This window comes from Dryobates pubescens, chromosome 26 (assembly GCF_014839835.1).
Source record: "Dryobates pubescens isolate bDryPub1 chromosome 26, bDryPub1.pri, whole genome shotgun sequence".
NCBI classification, from domain to species: Eukaryota; Metazoa; Chordata; class Aves; order Piciformes; family Picidae; genus Dryobates; species Dryobates pubescens.
Genome location: NC_071637.1, coordinates 11308322 through 11325883, shown reverse-complemented (window position 1 = coordinate 11325883; position 17562 = coordinate 11308322). Strand labels below are relative to the sequence as shown.

The following is a 17562-nucleotide window of genomic DNA, read 5'->3' as shown; positions in this document are numbered from 1 at the left end:
TTTCAGCTACTGTGCAGAGGCCCAAAACCAAACTATCTGAAAGTGGAATTCACATAGGAAAAAAAAAAAAAAAAAGATGGATCTTTCTTTCTTGAGGAAAAAGCACAACGATAACACCCACAGCCCACTACTTAAAGGCTAAATCTACCTGCATGCCAAAGAAAGAACACAATTTGTTATTTTTGTTTTCTGTGAACATTTGAAATAGTGGAAATCATGTGGGACTGGGGAAGGTGTGAATCCATCTTCAAGTGCAACATTTAAATTGAATTCACATGAAGGAAGACAGTAGAAATCCAAACACAGACTGAGCGGCTCATCTAAAAGCTGAACTGTATCCGTTGAGGAGGCGCTGACAGCCTTGTTAGCACTGGGCTGTGTTTGCTATTCCAGGAAAAAAAGAAAAAATAAAACCCAAAAAAAACCCACCCAACTGAAGCTGAAGTCAGTGAACATTGTTCACAAAAACAACTTGTGGTCCAAGTGACCGTTGCCGCCTCATTTGTTCCAGAATACAGATGAGGCCAGATGAGGATTCTGTTTCTAGCAAAGGGGCACAAATTTGTGATGCAATTTTTTTTGTCCATAATTATTATCAAAGAATTTTGTATTTTCCTACTCAATCCTCAAACCGTTAGAACTGTCAGCCTGTTGAAGAAGGCAAGTTTTTGTATGAGCTGAGCCTATACATTCAGTGGGGGGGAAATTCTGGCTGATGGTTATAAATGAGCATTAAGCATTCTTCATAACAACCCACAACTATACAGTGTCTTTTAAACATTATGGGAAGACAGTATGTGAAGTGGTTTTAAACAATAAATAATGTATTTTCTAAAAATGTACAAAATCATTTGTACAGCAAGTAACAAACTGATACAAATGCAGTAACTGAAAGATATATTTAATTTTATAACTATAATAATTTATTTATGAAATATATCCACATATATATAAAATATATCATATATATATTTTGGCAAAGACCTCCCTTTTCATTTCAAACAAAGTCTATTACCACCATTTTAAGCCTATATAACCATTTTTACTGTTAAGTTATTTTCGTTTTTCCTTTGGTCTCCATCTTTTGTCTGTTATAATTTAATGTCACTGGGCTATAGTTTAACCTATGTGCCCTGGGGAAAGTCTGTGTGCAGGTCAGTCAAACCAAATAAGTATCTGTAATGTCACAAGCAAGGGATTTCCTCTCTTTCTTTTTAAATAATATAGAACAGGATTTTGTTTTCCTTCCTAGCTTACTCTTGCATCTTCTTTAAAAAAAAATATATAAAAAAAATCCATCATTTCTGAAGAAATCATTTACACTGAGAAATGTCCAGAGTTGGACATAATCCTTATTACCAAGTTTCCAAGTTATTCAGCAATGCTGTTCAATGAGGAGATAAAAATCTGATTTATATAGCTACCAAAGACAAACATATGTACTGTGGATGAGAACATATGTAGGGGCTTAGAAAGGCAAATGGTCTCATACAGTAAGTTACTCTCATCATATGGAGTTTCAGTTGGAGTTCCACGGTCCTGCGGTTTTACCATTAGGAAATTCTTTGGGGTGAATAATTGGAATTCTGTTCATCAACCACAGTGCATCCTTAAATAATCCTGGTAAAGGTTTCTGAACGAAACTTTGAAGTGTAGGAATAATTTGTGCCTACATTAGGTAATCTATTGAATACTCACTGTATACTCTTAACTTGCTATAGTTTATAATAATAGTTATATTAGCCATTCTTATTTATTCTGCATAGATACTGTCATTTAAACAACTGCCACGAAGTTACAATATGATGATTCAGGCTTGCATACATTAACAAGAGGAATACTTTGTATCTGTTTATTCTTAATGAGAACTCATGTATAGGCAATCTCTAACTCATCACATTCTCCGATTACAGCTGCCTGCATAAAGCTATGGATGGATTCTTCAGACACATAGCAAGCAGTAAGTGGAACAGTATGTTTCTACTGTACTTTGAAAAAAAAATCTTATAAAAAAGTGTTTCCTGAAACATTGTGTTGATGAAGTTTGGATCCGCCCTTGAATTTTTCTTCAATAGCGGTACATTCCCTGCCAGGTTACATGATAAAGATTATCCTTTACTGAGACTCTTGCAAGGGGAGCATGAGAGAAGAGCAACAAAGCTGGTGAAGGGTCTGGTGAGGAGCAGCTGAGGGAACTGGGCTCGTTCAGACTGGACAAAGGCTTCTTCATACAGGTTCACATGCCCTCAAAGTGGCATTCTTGAAATGGAAGTGTTGGATAATGCTGAATTCTCCACTGGCATCAGACTGAAGCAATGAAGTTTGTCCATCTCAAGGGAGAGTTGTAGTTTCTTTCTTCTGAGCTTCAGCAAATAAACATTAAAGCTTTAAAAACAAAACCAAAACAAAATCCAAACATACCAAACTGCTTATTTATTCAGAGCTAATTCCGTATTACCTGAGAGAGCTACAGTTCATCTCCTTGGTTACGTGCACACAGACTGAATGCTACCCAATTGTCTAGCTAGCTCTGATCCAACAATCGTAGCAATATATTGAGTTAGGGAGCTGCTAATCCCAGGGCTTCCCTTCACAGCTAAAGATTTTGGAAAATGATGTGACTTCCTTATTTTATGTTTTATAACTTTTCTAGTTATAACAGCTGTTTCATTTTACCTATAACTGCAAGTATTTGCTCACCCTGACACCATTTGCATTTCATATAGAGCAATAGTATTAAAAGTAGACTTGGAACTGGAACTTTTACATCTGACATCTAAAGATTTAGTCTTCTCTCCAAATACTTTTTCCACACTTTACCTCAACAATTTAAGTTTTACTGAAGCACTGTACTGTGACGTGCAGCTTAAGTCGTTGCAGTGGTAAATGAGCAAAATGATGATTGACAGGAACAGCCCTTGCCCTAAAAAAAGAAAATGGGGGGTGGGGGAGGGGGCTATTGCCAAAATATGAATTGGCTTATAGCCAAAGAATTCAACTGTTGAAGGAGCTACATCAGAGGAAGCTTGGAGTAGTTCTATTTATACCAGAAGTTATTTTAAAAAATAACTAAAAATAAAACAAACAGGCCAAATTCTGGCCTCACTGAGCAAGAAGGGATAATGTTCAGTTGCAAGAATTTAGACTTATGCAAATGCAAAGAAAATTTATAAAAATTAATATTTCAATGTGAAACATTTGTAGCTTACCTGACTGTTCAGAATCCTCCTCACTCTCTCTGCTACTGAATGAAAGAGTTTTGTTCTTCCCTGCATTGGTCTTCCTCCTCTGTCTTTTTCACTGATTCGTGATTTCTGGAGAAGAGAGATTTTTCTCTGTTTGCCACTGTGTTCTCATCAATTAACCTTATAAAGCCACCCATAAAATGGCAATGTCATTAGCCTAGATAAAACTGAAAACATTTGAAAATGATGCAATATTAAGCACGCCCCTGCCTGGACAGGAGAACTGCTGTTCTTAAAATAGCACATCATAAAGAGAAACAACAAAAAGAAAATTCATGGTACTGTGCTGGGTCTGGTTAGGTCTGGTCAGGTCTGGTCTCCATGCTTCACCTACCAAACTCTCATTTTCTCACTTTTGTTGTTCTTATTCTGTCTCCTGTCCCACTCTAGGATGAATGTGAACAAGCTCCAGTGTAAGTGCTTAGCTACTGACTCACCACAATTGGAGATGTGAATTTTATTTACAATCAATGTGTCTATTAATCAGTTGCACTCAATATATGCAACTTGATTCATTTAGCCCCATGAAATAATCAAATCATGTGGAGAGTTTGCAATATTGAGAAAAGATACCGACCTCCTTCTGTCTTGTGTTCTTCTGCAAAACTGCATGCACTGCTTGTCATGAGCATCCACACAAGAGCACCGAAATGAAGACGGGAAAGTACTTTGAATCTGGCTTGTAGATCTTTTGCCTCTATAACTGCCTCTGAAGTTAGACAGCCCATATGGCACAGTCCTCCTGTTGTGAGAATCAAAATATTGTGTATTTTAGGAGCCAATTAAAATGATATTCCATATTCTTTCTGTTTTAGAAAATAGATCCACTGATGCAAAGCAATAGAACAAAAATCAAATCCTATGCTTACGTAAGAAGTTTTTCCTACGCCAGATCACAACTTCCACTCCATCAGCTCAGGATTTCACAGTTACAAAGTAGCAGACAATCAGCTTAACTGGTAGAATTCATTGGCAACCACACTGGCTATCTTAAAAAACCATGGTTACCTAACAGCTGATACAAATATATCCCCAGGTTATTGATTAATTTACCGTGTATTCCTTTATTGTGTTGGTTACCCTCCATCAATGCACAAACTTTATGTTCGGTGCCATATCTGGCATGAAGTGACGTGCTGACGTCCAGCAGATAAGTAACATGACGGCATTGTTGTTGTCATCATGAGTCAGAGCCTGATTTGCGATTAATTTTATCATTAGGAAATAGAGAAAACTGTCAACATGATTGGTTTCCTGCATCATGTTGGGAACATAAACCATGGAGTTATGAATTTGGGAAACATAGATAATCCTTCCCACATATATTGGCTAGTACTTTGCTATGAGATCCTACCTCTATGACAGCACACAAGGGAAGTGTAAGAGGTAGTTCTTGATTTCCCTGCAGCCTGGCATGCTTTGTTCTTTAATGGGTTACAGTCAATATTATTATCAGTAAAGGACATGTTTCATCACTTCCTGCTAACACCTCCAAATGTACTTAATAGTTTAGAGTGATGTCATGAATTATTCTTCTGCAAGTTGTTAACGGATCTCAGTTGATAGCATGTGTACACCACATGGAACTTCTGGAGACCCATAAAAGTTTCTGTGTGCTTGAGGCATGGTCTAAGCAGCCCACAAATCCACAAACACTAAAAATCTTAAGAGAGGAGGGGAAGAAAAAAGGCAGGGAAGAGGAAGTAAGAATAGATCTAGAAGGGTTACAGAAAGGTTACAGAACAAAGCCTGAATGAATAATCAGTCTGGAACCACTAATTCCACATAGTTGTACTTCTTTCATTTGCTTTCAAAAAACATCATTAGATAATTAATTGAAAAACTGAAAATTTTCCATTTTCCCACACTCATGGTGGGCTGAAAGGTTCAGAAACACTATTTTCCTAATCTCTGCACTAATTGTTGATGTAACATCAGTACAGTTGATGCAAATAATTGATTCAAACCTCTGTATTTGAAGTACATATAAGCTTGGAACATTGCTTCTCATCTTGCACAGCTTGAACCAGAGCATACCTATCATACAGAGATTTACCATAAAATCATACTGGAAGATACAAAATCACAAGCAATATTTCTGAGTGTCAGAGATCATGACATGGTCCTTCTCCAGCAGATGCCTCACCCGTATACAGAAACTGCTGCATTTTTTCACTACTTACTTTGTGGAAACACTTTGATACTAGGAGAGACCAAGAATATTAGTCATACAAGACTTTAAGACTTGATTTTGGTCCCCTTCTCAGTTATTTAAAAAACTTCTTTTGTTGTCTTCAGAATTAGGGGCATGTCCCATTTTCTAACTGAAGCTTGTTAATTCTATACTGCCATCTGCTTTTGAATACTGAATGCTAAGTGGCTCATATAGGTAGCTTCTGACACAAACAATTTTTGTATGGTTTGACTTTATTATAAATTCATGTTTTTTATGAAGTAATGGCTTGAATTTAGAGACAGGAACAGGAGGAAGTTCCTGTATATTTAAGAGTGGTGAACCCTCTCTGAAAACTGTCTGGTAAAATTGTGTTAGTTAACTTCCTGCTCAGACTTAGGCTAAAATGAAAAGCTGAATTTTGCTTAGTCTACCCAAACATAAACCCCCTATTTCATGGCAGATAGCTTGCCAGAGGATGAAGAAACTTTGTATAGCTTTTGCAGCTGTTATCCCACATTGTGATAACAAGACATAAAATATTATTATTACTGATAAAGTCAATATTATTATCAGTAAATCTCATTATTTAAAGTTGTTCCTTGTTAAATAGTCCACTTTGCCAAAATATTATACTGTTTTTTCTTACTCTGATTCTCTAAGTGAGAATCTCTGCAGGACTGAGCTGTAGTTTGCCCTGTGTCAGAGGTTCTGCTTGAATCGCCAGAGAGTAAGAAGAAAGTGTTTTATTCCTCACTTGCTGCAGTTTGCAAATCAATGGACCAACTAGAACTGCCATCAACTTCAGTTTTATCTTAATACATCAGTATGTGAACTACAGTGATTGAGGAATGGGCCCATTACCAGCCTCTTGTCTTTCCTAAGAGACAGTAAATTCCAGCAAACAGGCAGGGGCGGAGAGTACAGTATAATTACAAGTGATAAGAACCATGAATCACAGCCCTGAGCAAAGGAGGAGACTGATATTTTAGATACTGCATCTGATCTTTCTAACGAAGTGCCTTATGTTCTAGGAAAAAAAAGCAATGCTGTAAGAGTGTGCTTCATAGCTTGGAAAATGTATTCACAACCACTTCACTCTCAGTGGCCCAGAAATACATGCCAATCCAATGACATTTTCAAGTGAAGAATTTTAACCAGAACGCCCAAGTAATAATTTTTATGTAAGCTGATGTGCAGATTTGCCAATCAGAGATGGAACTATAATCATTCTCCAGTATGCCTGGGTTTGATTTCTAATCCAAAAATTCAAACCAAAACCAGATAAACTTCAACAGCAACCCACAGTTTTCCCAACAGCATGCAGAAAGAGCTAAAAAAAAATAGTATTTTCTTGTCTGTCAGTTACTCTAATGCAACCCATAAATCACAACATTAAAGTAAAAGTTACAGTTATCATTCCAGCAGTGAATATCTTAGCATTTCAAGTTAGTTCATGCCTCTTTCTCGGCACTTCAGAGTGCAAGGAAATACTGAAGAGAGTCAGTTGAATGAGTATCGGAAGCATTTGCCCAGCAGCATGCTTCATCTTAGATTGTTACCTGTGATTAACAGATGCTGCTTTGGGGGGATGTTTGGTATTAGGTTTTTTAAGTTGTTGCAATGCTCAGGCTCAACATTAAATGAGTCTCAATTTCTGCATGCTTGAATGGGACTTACTGTTAATGTGTAATTGCCACCAAGCATTTGTGTTGCTCTCTTTGCTTTCTGTTTCAGGTGAGGCATCTGTTTTCTTTAGTCAAAACTGTCTGACTTTAGTATACACAGGACAGTTTGTCTCTCCACAGTGCAGATGAGGAACAACTGAACAAGACAGGCAGCAGAGGATCTGTTGGCCAGCCATCTGCTAGGTTTCTGGGGATCCTGAATAACCAGTTCCCTTGCACTGTGTTCCTCGAGGTTATGACCAGGTCCCTGGCCAACGTGCTAGCTAAGAGCCAGTTACAAACTTTTAGGCAATTTCTTTGTAAAATCCACAGATCTATCGACTTTTTTTTTTTTCTTTTAACATTTACATTTCACAAGAAATTTTTAATGTCTAACCTTTTATCTTAGTAGATGCAATTTCTTCCTTTAGGAGAACAAAATTCTCCTGGAGCACTGAAATGGGGGTCCACATATTTAAAAGTTAATGTGTCCTCTGTCTCCTTTATACCTTTCTTCAAAGTGGAGTTGCATAGGTTGCAAACCTATGCAGTTCTGGATCAGCCTTTCCAAGGTACTACTTTGAACTAGTATCTATGTGGCAACATACAAACCTGAGATTTCTACATAAAGATAGTGACCCTCTTTTGTTACCAGTATGATTACTGCAGCCAGGGAGTATGCATGCTCAGTTTTAAAGACTTTCTGAATTACAGAAGGTCTGAGTTTAAGGAAATAGTTTCTTCTTGCATGTGAGCTATTTGTTCTTTATTCTGTACACAAAACAAAGAAAATGCTAATGCAACTCTCCAGTATCTGTTATTATTCCATAAAATGAAATCATGATTAGTCAGTGCAACCAGATCGGTCATCTGAAGACAATTCTGTGTATAATAGAGAGTAACACAAAGCTAATCGGAGCAGAGTGTGCTTTCATGTTTTGAAACACCGTTTCCATGTCTGTAATGGAAGGAACACACAGCAAACTTTAGGTCAGGCAAAGTTTCTCCTAGAATTTTAAAAAGGAAAAAAAAAATATGGATACTCAGATGGATTATTTCTGTATGTTGTGCCCACAAAACACAATCACAGAAGCTCTCCCTCGAAAATCAGGTAGCTCTTGAAGCAAGTTTTTGCCATAAAATTAACAGAAATAGGCATTTGTTTGTTGAAAAAAGACAAGAAGTCCTGAGTAACAGTGAAATAGCCATTCTGAAACAGTGCTGTCATTGAAAATTTACCACAGGAGAAACCTGCTCCTTGAATGACTATTACCTTCAAATCTAGTTGGGAAGTAATGATTTGCTGAAGTCCTTCTGTCCCTCATTTATACTCTAGTCAATGTTCAGAATTCAGGCAGACAAACCCAATCAGTTTATTTTAATTTTTACAACATGTGGTTTAGTTTCTCATGCTATGTTATAATTGACCTATGAGCTGCTATTATTTTCTACTTTCCCAGCCACTTAAACACAGTAGATACCTCCAGGGCACTTGAGAGTTTCAGCCAAAACAGTGGGGTGAGGGGAGTTGCAGCAACCATCTTAGATGCTGTGATTTCAGTATTCGGCAATATATTTTCTGGCATTCATCCAGGCCAGCAAGGCTCCCAACGGTTTCCAGTGTTTTCAAACAATTTTAGTGTATGAGATCCCTGTAAGGATCACTAAGAACAAAGAACATGGAAAGGAAGCAAAATTTAACATACTCCAAGCGAAACAAACCATCTCCAGAATGAAATATGCTTGGGGGAAATAGCAGATGCTTCTGTGTATACTTTCATATATGGCTACTGCAGTAATACTGTGTAGCTCTAGGTGAAGAGATCATTGGCTGCTCTGAAAGCTGGTTCCAACTCTTTCTGTAATAGGCATGTTTAACAGAGAGGATCACAATAGGTGTACCTCCCACATTCATTCTTCTCATCCTCATCATTCAAGGAGCAAACCACCTTCAAACAAGTGCCTGACTTAACATAACCACATGCTCCGTTCACAGAAGCTGTACTTTTTCTGAGTAGCTTTTTGGAGTTCGAATTATTTTCAGAGGAAACAAACTATTTTATCCTTTATAGCCACACCTTTATCTTCAACATCCTTAATTTGGTTGTAGTCAGTGTTTCTAGATACCTACATACTGCTGCCTCCACAATCTTGCTAGATTTGGTTCAACCTTCATATTTTGTTTGGGTTTTTTCAGTCTTATTCTTTAGTTACTAATTGCTAATTTGCTAACCCTAATCAGTTATCATTCATTAGCTATAGGTAACTTAGGTAACACGCCAAGGATTGCACATGTTTACTTTATGCACTTTCTCTGGCCACATGAGTTGATTTCCCTCCTACTGGGACTTCATGGTACCCAAATTAAGTACTGTAAGAGAATCTGAAAGCTTTTCATCACTAGTCATCCTCCCTGTAGCTGTCAAAATTGTTACACGTTTTCTTGATCAAATATGATCAGAAAAATCTGTATAATCTGTCTTACTGAGTGAAAAGCTGGAGTACATAGCTTGAGGTAAGCAATACAGAGCAAGAACTGGGGGAGCGCTTGCATTTTTTTCCAGCCAGAGATGCTGGGTAGAGCTCACCTGACCTTATAAACTGAGCCATTTTTCACAGAAATACCTCTTCAAAACCACACTGCTCGTATCCCTCAGTAATTCATACTTCTCCTGACCTGCTCCCAGTTCTGTGGCAAGAAAAATGACTGTTCGTTTAAAAAAATCCATTGCAGCATTTTCTGTCTGTAAGCTTAAACTTCCATTATTCCTTTATCTTCCTCTAGCAGAAATTATTAGTAAATGGACTGGTTCTAACTCAGAGGCACTGAGGTAAATCCTGACAGGCAAAGCAGATGAAAAGTATGGATTGAAGGAAGCTTTTTTGAACTAGAAGTCTGACTACTTATTACTAGTTTCTGAAGCCACCGTTCCAGTGTGCAAAAAGAACACACACGCTAATGCACGTTTCCACCACTCTCCACAGTGTGTATAGCTCAAAATCCACTGCTGGTGTAAAAACAAATAGAACAAAAACCTGGGGGAAAATAAACACATTGTGATAAAATGTAAGAATTACGGAAGCGACTGTGGTTTGACAGCCCTCAGGACTGTTTATTCTTAGAATTAGACCAACATGAGCAGCAGTAGTGAAATTTCAAGGCACTAGCTACTAGTGTGTCTCATCCCTGACCCTTTCTTTTGTAGGGCCAGCTCCTGCGGTGACATGAGATTTCAGACTGCAGAGCAAAATCGTTTCAAGTCTTCCTGAGAATACTGCTGTTAAAACATCAATACTGTGAGTACTGTAAATAAGCTTTACAGGAAGACTAAGAGGATATATTCTACTTTTAGACTGTGGAGGGCATGCAAGCTGTGCACATTTCAGACAGTAAGACACTGAAAGTATGAAGTCAGTAAATGCTTTAAACATGCAAAACCAACCAAGTTTGAATAACAGGCCTAAAATTCAAATCTGTTTGTGATAAAACATAACAGTAACAGCAGAAGCTTGTTACCATGTTTAGTAAATCTATTTGAAACACTCTCTATTTGATATGAATAGTTGTGTGTCTTTTTAACAGCAAAGATACTCAGATTTTTAGGATTAGAGACAGGGTGCGATTTAAGTTTTCACAAAAGGTTATAACTTTAAAAAGTTAAAAGGAATCAATGGAAATAAGTGAAAGTACCTGCTTTATATTTGCTATTTTTTCAGCCAGTGAGTATGACCATAGATTCCGTAAGTTTAGTTATTTCAAGTGGTACTAGCTTGTTAAGATTCATTTCATCCTTCAACATTCAGGCTACCTTAGGACACAGTGCATATATATAGTTTTGGTGTGTGTATATATATATAGGTAGCATCCACTTGTGTAAGACAAATAGATTTTGGCAAACACGTGAAGAGTAAAACCTGCAAAGTGCAGGGCAAACTTCATTGAGAAAAATAAAATCAACTCAACAGAAGATCCATCATTTCAGTTTTGGCACTTAGCTCTGCTGGTTAACCGTGCACACTGTTCAACCAACATCTGCTTCCGTATTGGAACTGCTGGCCTGTAGCCAGCTCTGTCATCATGCCTTTGGCTAGCAGGTATTTTCAGTCTGATCTATTAAGATTATAAGCACACACTTAATTGTTTTGCTGAACAAGAGATCTTTAGCAGTGTACTTCTATTTCCATCAATACATGGGGCATTATCCACACTTACGCTGAAGGTAACTCTCAAAAAATGGGGTAACTGTAGAACTTTAATTTTTTTTAATTGTTATGTGTGCTTCCATTCAACAAACTGCAATCATCAAGGAGATGCAGGTAACAAGGTGATGTCATGAAGGAAAAGTTAGCCAATGGAGGATCCGGTTCACACAGAAGTATCCAGTCTTGTCTCCTTTTAATAACATCCCGAGAAATAACTTCCTATCTCTATATAATCAAAACTATGACTGAAGTGATGACAGAACACAAATTGTTTCCAGTCTAAGCTGACTTTCTGATGGTGACCTAAACAAGTAGTATGTAAAGATCATTACCTTATGACTGTTAGAGAGATGATTGTATGTAGAATCAGCTGCTGTTGTCTATTTAGTTTCTGACAAGTCCTGGACCCCTAACAGACCAATTTGTCAGCACATTTGGGAAGAACTAAAAAAATAAAAGCCTTTCTCACCCTAACAGGTGGTTACATTAGGTCAGAAGAGTAGATTTCTGCAGGGGAACTACCTGGAGCCAACCTAGTGCTAAATTCTGATGGCTGCTTAGGAATATCTGACTTGCCTGTGTTACAGAGATAAACTTCTTTATTAGTGAGAAAACCCACATCCTTGTAGTGTCACCATCTAACCACACACTATGAAACACCCACCATATCCTCTGGCAATACATCCCGCAGAGCAAAGTAACGGACTACAAGTCAGTGCAAGTCATTGTCCTCCCACTGGGGAAACGTGTAAGTACAGGGCATCACAGCCCCAAACACAAAGATCTCAGATCAAGTTCTTCCGTTCACTGTGCCCAACCAGTTCTGCTGACTCAGGAGTTAATGTAACTGGCAGACAAAACTCTTAGAACATCATGTAAGCTGGTCTTTGTAACACAGTCACTGAATTTCATTCAGTTACTCCTCTTTTGAGCATAGTAACAAATATCAAAATACAAATCATCTAGAAAAAAAACCCTTCTGCTTTGATGTAGACACTTCAGAAATTATTACTTTTGGCGCTTAGTTTGACTAAGGAAATAACTTTACTATTGTGCATCTATGCTAACTCTCCTGGATTATTGCCATGCACTTTCATTTTAGTTTTATTTCAGAATTAAAGACCACTCAAGTATCTGATACAGATCCTTATGTATCACTTCCCTATAATAGTCATCTTTTAATCCTTCACTAACCATTTTGAGCATCTCTAAAGCTTCACACACCAACATTAATGTCATTAATTGAGCCACATTTTGCTGTTGTATGCACAAGCTCAGTTCACAATAAAATATAGGACCCCTTTGAAGAAGCATAGAGTTAGAAGAAATCTCCCCTATATGTTCTTAACTTACAGAATAACACTGAGCTGTGGCTGCTACAGCAGTGGGTAGTGTTTAAAATGTGTCTGTAGCTTTAAATCAAGATAAGTGGAATTAATTGCTTGACAAAAAAACATATTGCAAACTAATTCCTGACTTATCAATCTTATCAGTGAGAACATTTTACCAGCTTTTAATTACTTTGTTATGCAGCCTTCATCTACACCACATAATGACATTATTCTGTTCTGATTTACCTGACTGTCTTTAGGTCTTCTTTTTCATTTAAGGCTCCTACTGTTCCCAGCATAAAAGACTATGTCAAAATAACACTGGTGCACTTAGTGGTCCAGACTAACCCCAGCAGTTGATGGGGTAAAGCAATACTTACATGTCTGCAGAGATAATTTCTCATTTAGTTGGCAATAGCAGCAGAGAGTCAGAAGCTACATATTCTGCCTTGTTGTACTTTTCTACAACAGTCATCCTGCTGATCTAAGTGGTTTCTCAGCAAGGACAGGAAAAGACTCTCTGTCATCACTCTGCCTCCAACAGTTTCAATAAAAACTTTAACCACTTTTCCAGAAAAGGGGAAGAGGACACAACCTAGACTGGTTTTGAATATACTACAACGGTGCTTAACAGTGACTTCTGTTGGGAAAAGCAGGGGGAAGACACTAGAGGAGAAAGCCAAGTTTGTCTTTCAAGTATGGAGGAAATGGTAACCTGGAAATAAAAAATATTAAGGAACTTGTAACAAGAATAAGAAATAATGTGAAGGACATAAGTCAGGGGATATAAGAATGAAAAATAATAATAAAAAGCAACTGTAGGGGTTGATACAGGAAATAACACACCCCCCCACACACACCCCCAAAAAAGTAAATAAGCAGGAAAAAACAATCAACAGATCAAGAAAACTTCTTGGATCATTAGCACCATCTATCTGGCCTTCCATTGTGTGCATGGTCTACAAAGTTACATCTGAGCCAAAACAAAAACACTTTCAACAACATGCATGCAACAGCAATGTAAATACCCCATTTACAGCCAGTCAGTACAGATCCAGTGGTTAGAGCCATTTAAAAGAAGCGGCACAAGTAGCTTGGGATATTAACTTGCACAAGCAGAACTGATTTCTATCATTCATATCCAGAAGTGCTTTTTGATTTATTGAGACATTATTTCAGGTTAGACTCCAGGCCAAAATTAGTGCCTATTCATTTAGACATGTGATATAAAATCTTAATTCTGTTTCTGCTGTGCTGAACATGGTCCAACACACCTATTGTCTCCACACATACTTATTTCAGTGACTACCTCTGTCCTCATATGTAGAAGCATTTTAAAAAATCAAGACTCTGCTCATTCATCTTAGAGGGAGATCTGTGCTTCTGCCTTACCTGTAAACTGAGCTTTTCCTTTCACTGCTCACCTTGCTGGCTTAAGCCAGGCAAGTCTCAAGAAGTAGCTAGAGAAGTAGGACAGCAAGGCAGCCTAGTTCAGACACTTGTCGCTTCCAGCCACAGTGCACCATTCTCTGGACACTGTAGTCAGACAACTTTGAGACAACCTCCTTTGTCCTGTTCCTGGGAGCACTTATAGATCCCAGAAAAATCAGTTGCTATGGGACTAATGCTCTTACTTGCCACCATTACCCACTCACTAGTTATCAACCCAGAGGCCCCAGCATCCTGATAAACCTAGTTCCAACAATGTTACTAGGTTATACACGTTCATGCCTTTGGAGCAGAGTAGCTAAAATGTGTGTATCATTCCTGTAGACTTAAAACAGGATTTATTTATTTTTTAAAAAGGGGGTGGTGGGGGCCTAGGGGGTTGGGGGTGTTTAAAATTAGCAGAGTTCTATTTATTCGGTGTGTAGGGGAAAAGGAATGTCATTCCTCCGTTTTCACTGCTGAGCTCTTAATATACTGAGTCATAAATATTTGGCTAAAATAATTCTAAGTAATCCCGGGGTGGATTAGTGCAGGTATGGAACTCAAAGTATTTTGAATGACTTGTGTGAATACATGATAGTCATAGGTTGGTAGAAGTTCATAAGGTTTGTCATCAGACATGGCCTCCAGCCAGGACACACACATGAATTTACAAACTAAGTGCCCTAAACCCCATTTGACTTAAATGATTTTCCTGTTACTTACTTTCTTTTTTTTTTTCCTATTCCTTTTCTTATTTAAATCTGATTCAAAGCTTTGCAATTGATTCAAAGGCAGATCCAAGTTAGTACAACTGTTTCCAAGCTGTAGTCAGAGAATACACTTGATGGCATGTGTAGAAGTTGTCATACAGTTTGAAGACCTTTAATTCTTGAAGTTCATCAAAAGAAATCTGTTTTCAGATTCATCTGACCTGATTGTTTTTAATGCAGTGGTTGCTGTGGTTGTTACATGACTGAAAGCTGTTAGCCTGTGAAAATCTTTACAAATCCTTAAGCTTGTTTTAGTTACTCTGAGACAGGATATATACAGTGGTGTAGGAAGAGGAGGCCCCTGATGTTTAGGATGTAGGCAAAGTGTCACTCTTCCTGGATGATTTCTTACCATTTAATACCCGACCATGCTTTTCTGCATACGTGCTCCACCCCCACTGACCTGGGTGAAACTCAGAATTGCCATTTCATGGGAAATGTTGTGCTTTCAAAAAATATTTTAATTATCACTTGAAGCAAAAAGCTTACATTTGCCATTCCCATAAAATGTAATTGTCAAAGGCATTCTTTTGTAACATCCTAAATCCTGTGTATAGAGGTTTTAAGAAGTTATTATTTTAATCCCAAAAGTATGTTTCCACATGAATTTTTATCAACACCAGTACAGCTGCACGCACACACTATTCTCCCTTTCCAAGGACCGGTTTATTGGAAACAGACTTCTCCAGCAGCACTGCTTCCCCCCCCTGACTAATGCCCCTGGGAGGTACGTGCGCGGCGTGTCCCTGCAGGTTATGTGTGTACCGGCACGGGTGATGCTACCGCACCGAAGTGACGGGGACCTCAAATGCCCGAGGCTCGCGCTGTGCCCCCGCACCCTGCGTCCCTCGGGCCCGGGCCACACTGCGAGGCCAGGCAGGTGTCAAGGAGGCGAGGGCGCGGCACGTCCCGCCACGCTGCAGGGCTCGCTCCGCTCCGGGGGTTCGGGAAGCGCTGCCTGCAGAACCGGGGCTACCTCCAGGGCACAGGGACCTCCCTGTGTCCCTCCGTGACCCCGGCGGGGGGCGGTTCCGCCTGCAACGAGGCCCGCGGTGCCCCCGCCAGCGCTCTCCCCCGGGGGTCCCCCGGGGGCTCTGCCGCGGCGGTCGTACCCTTCGCGGCCCCGCCCGCACTCACTCACTCGGGGGTGTTGATCCAGATGATGTCGAGATGGCAGTAGTAGACGCACTCCTTGTCCTTGTAGGTGTAGCAAGTGCAGCGCCGGGCCCGCCTCCGAAGCGCCCCGCCGTCCACCTTGGCTCTGCCGCCGGCCGGCAGCGCCGACGCTTCGCTCTCCTCCCGATCCTTCTGTCCCAGCGCCGCCGAGCGCGGCTCAGCGCCGGCCGGCAGAGGAAGGGAGCGGGGCCGGGGCAGAGCGGACCCTGCACCGCGGGAAGGCAAAGAGCAGCGCTCAGCTCCCCCTGAGTCAGCCCAGCGCCCCTACTCGTCCCGCACGGGAAGCAACCCCCTTTCCCGGAGCCTTGCAGCCCCTCTTGTAATAGGACCCCAACCAGCCTCAGGCCCTGCAAAGTTCCCGGGCGTTAGAAGCACCGTTATGTTTGTGTTGACTACAGTGCAGTGGAGTGCACCCTCAGCCCCCGCACACTTAAGGGGCATTGCTAGCGAGTTTTAAACCTCCATACGGCCAAATGATGTCTTTGGCGTCTAGTTTTTTACCACGCGTTGGAGTGGGCTATTGCTTACAGCCTTCTAGAAGAAAAACAAAACAAAACAAAAAACCCAACTTAAAAAACCCAAACCCCAGCCTTTCTTTGTGTGCTTGCGTGGAAATGGCAAAGAAAGAAAGAAAGAAATTCACGTTACCTGCAGTCGACGTAATTGTAAGTCCAAAGAGGAACAATAAACCCAGCTCCATTAAACCCAAATTGCACGCTTGTTAACGGCAGGCAAAGGTGAACTGCAGGGGCGACTGAACCGTTCCAGGAGGAACCACTTCAGGTTGGAGGCAGGGAATATCCTGGGGCTGGCGGCACACGCTACTCCCCGAAGTTAGTTCCCACACGGAGGTGTGATTAGTGGTTCTCCCTTGCAGTTATTTTCCTCCAGTGCAGTCTTAGTCCTGAAGGGGAGAGTGTTGTCAAAAGCAGGGAAGATCCATCGCTTGGCTTTTCCCACACACACCTCCCTCCCCACCCCCAAATCCGATCAGAAACCGGAGCTGCTGTTTTCCAGCTGCAGTCGCCTCCCACCGCGGGCAGCCGCCTGCCTTTCTCGGGGCGCGGGCCGGGGGCGGGCACCGCCGTGCTCCCCGCCCCTGGCCGCCCCCCCCCCGCTTCCCACCCCGGCAGGTAAAAAACCAACACTAAGCAGCGCATCTTCCCCGGGAGCAGGAGGCACAGCCCTGCTGTTACTGCTGGTGATCTTTGTTCATCATTGTTAAATGACCTGAGCCTGTCCTAGGCGTAATTCCGGAAGGACAGAGGATTGATTGTGCCATAAACCCGCAAAGTTTTGACTCAGATTTGTGCTACAGAGTTGGGAGTTGTTTGGGGTTTTTTTACCTGAGACTCTGACAACTGAAATTAAGTCACCAATTTATTAATGATTTCTTTTTCCTCAGTTAGTTATGAACACTTCTTTGCAGATACACCTACATAGGGTGTAACCTTTAAGATAAAGGAGCATTTCATATTGTGTGACATCTCTGACACTTGTGCCTAAAGAAACACTCCTGCATTTGGCTGCATTTGCAATCATGATATCAGCTATTAAGTTACAACA

The 17562-nt window shown here is 40.2% G+C and overlaps 1 protein-coding gene across 1 annotated transcript; it reads right to left on the bottom strand.

Annotated features, from left to right (window-relative positions):
* Window positions 1-947: 947 nt before the first annotated feature.
* Window positions 948-17021, bottom strand: EDN3 (endothelin 3). The gene is given in 6 exon segments (XM_054173446.1): window positions 948-2316; window positions 2318-2351; window positions 2353-2385; window positions 3823-3987; window positions 15962-16202; window positions 16645-17021. Coding segments are annotated over 6 exon segments (615 nt in total). The 5' UTR covers window positions 16697-17021; the 3' UTR covers window positions 948-2226.
* Between the last annotated feature and the right edge of the window lie 541 nt (window positions 17022-17562).